The sequence below is a fragment of the Limulus polyphemus genome, unplaced genomic scaffold, assembly GCF_000517525.1.
Source record: "Limulus polyphemus unplaced genomic scaffold, Limulus_polyphemus-2.1.2 Scaffold1741, whole genome shotgun sequence".
NCBI lineage: Eukaryota > Metazoa > Arthropoda > Merostomata > Xiphosura > Limulidae > Limulus > Limulus polyphemus.
Window position 1 is genome coordinate 91,578 of NW_013667351.1, and position 1,224 is coordinate 92,801.

At 30.3% G+C, this 1,224-nt stretch overlaps 1 protein-coding gene across 1 annotated transcript in view; it reads right to left on the minus strand.

Annotated features, from left to right (window-relative positions):
• The window catches only part of LOC106464778 (centrosomal protein of 41 kDa-like), a 33,274-nt gene that overhangs the window by 8,345 nt on the left and 23,705 nt on the right, over positions 1-1,224 (minus strand). The window contains exon 9 of the mRNA XM_022392576.1: positions 356-470. Coding sequence (XP_022248284.1) covers positions 356-470 — 115 coding nt within the window. The remainder of the gene's footprint in view (positions 1-355; positions 471-1,224) is intronic.

Genomic DNA, 1,224 nt, shown 5'->3' on the forward strand with positions numbered 1-1,224 from the left:
CGAAGATGGCATAACTCGGGTATGATATCAAATGTTCTTTTGTTAGTTATATTCTGGATTTTTTTTTTATCCTTATATCAAAACAACATTTTACTGTTGGATGTCCCATATAGTTTCAAAAGTAGAAAAACAAAAGGGTGGGGCTAACATTTTCCAAAACTTTGAAGACAGTAAATAAAAAAAGCAAGGAAAAGCATATCTTATAACTTCAGTAGAGTAGGTGTTAAATTTTATGAAACATGCTATTATCCCTTTACATAAAACAATATCTCAACCAAAGCAACAATGGCAGCTAGTATTTGAAATCCACTCAGGACTCAGCTAATAGTGAGGTTTAGAAACAAGATAAATTTACCTCCTGAAAGCAAGAATACATTGTCATATCCTCGTTGAACTAAAGTAGATGCTACATTGGGAGCAATGGTTTCATCTTCATCATATATCACAATGATTTTACATGGTCTGTTTTTCTGGGATTTTAGTTATGGAAGTAACTATACGCAAGTGAAAATACAACTAAAGTCTTCAGATTAAGGATGCCTGTAAATTAATTCCCATATATTAAAATATTCTTTTAATAAAAAAATTGATTTTAATATAACTAAGGTGTCAGTGTGTTTATTTAGAATTAAAATTTTAACTCTCTCACTACAGGCTTGATTAATTTAACCTAAAAATTTACACCAAATTGAGCTTTAAAGTTTCCATACTATAACTTCTAATAAGTTTTGTGTATCCTCAAGAAATTTTGCAAGCTTTCAGAACACATTAAGTCATTTGTAGACAAAAACCCAGAATTTCCAATGAAGTATTTTCACTAAAGATTTTTCCATGAATATATGAAGTCAAAGTGCTGAATGCTCCAAGTGTAAGAGTGCAGAGTGATTTTCAAGAGTGTAAATGATTTTCAAGAGTTGCAAAGTGATTTTCAAGAGTGTAAAGTGATTTTCAAGAGTGCAAAGTGATTTTCAAGAATGCAAAGTGATTTTCAAGAGTGTAAAGTGATTTTCAAGAATGCAAAGTGATTTTCAAGAGTGTAAAGTGATTTTCAAGAATGCAAAGTGATTTTCAAGAGTGTAAAGTGATTTTCAAGAGTGCAAAGTGATTTTCAAGAGTGTAAAGTGATTTTCAAGAATGCAAAGTGATTTTCAAGAATGCAAAGTGATTTTCAAGAATGCAAAGTGATTTTCAAGAATGCAAAGTGATTTTCAAGAATGTAAAGTG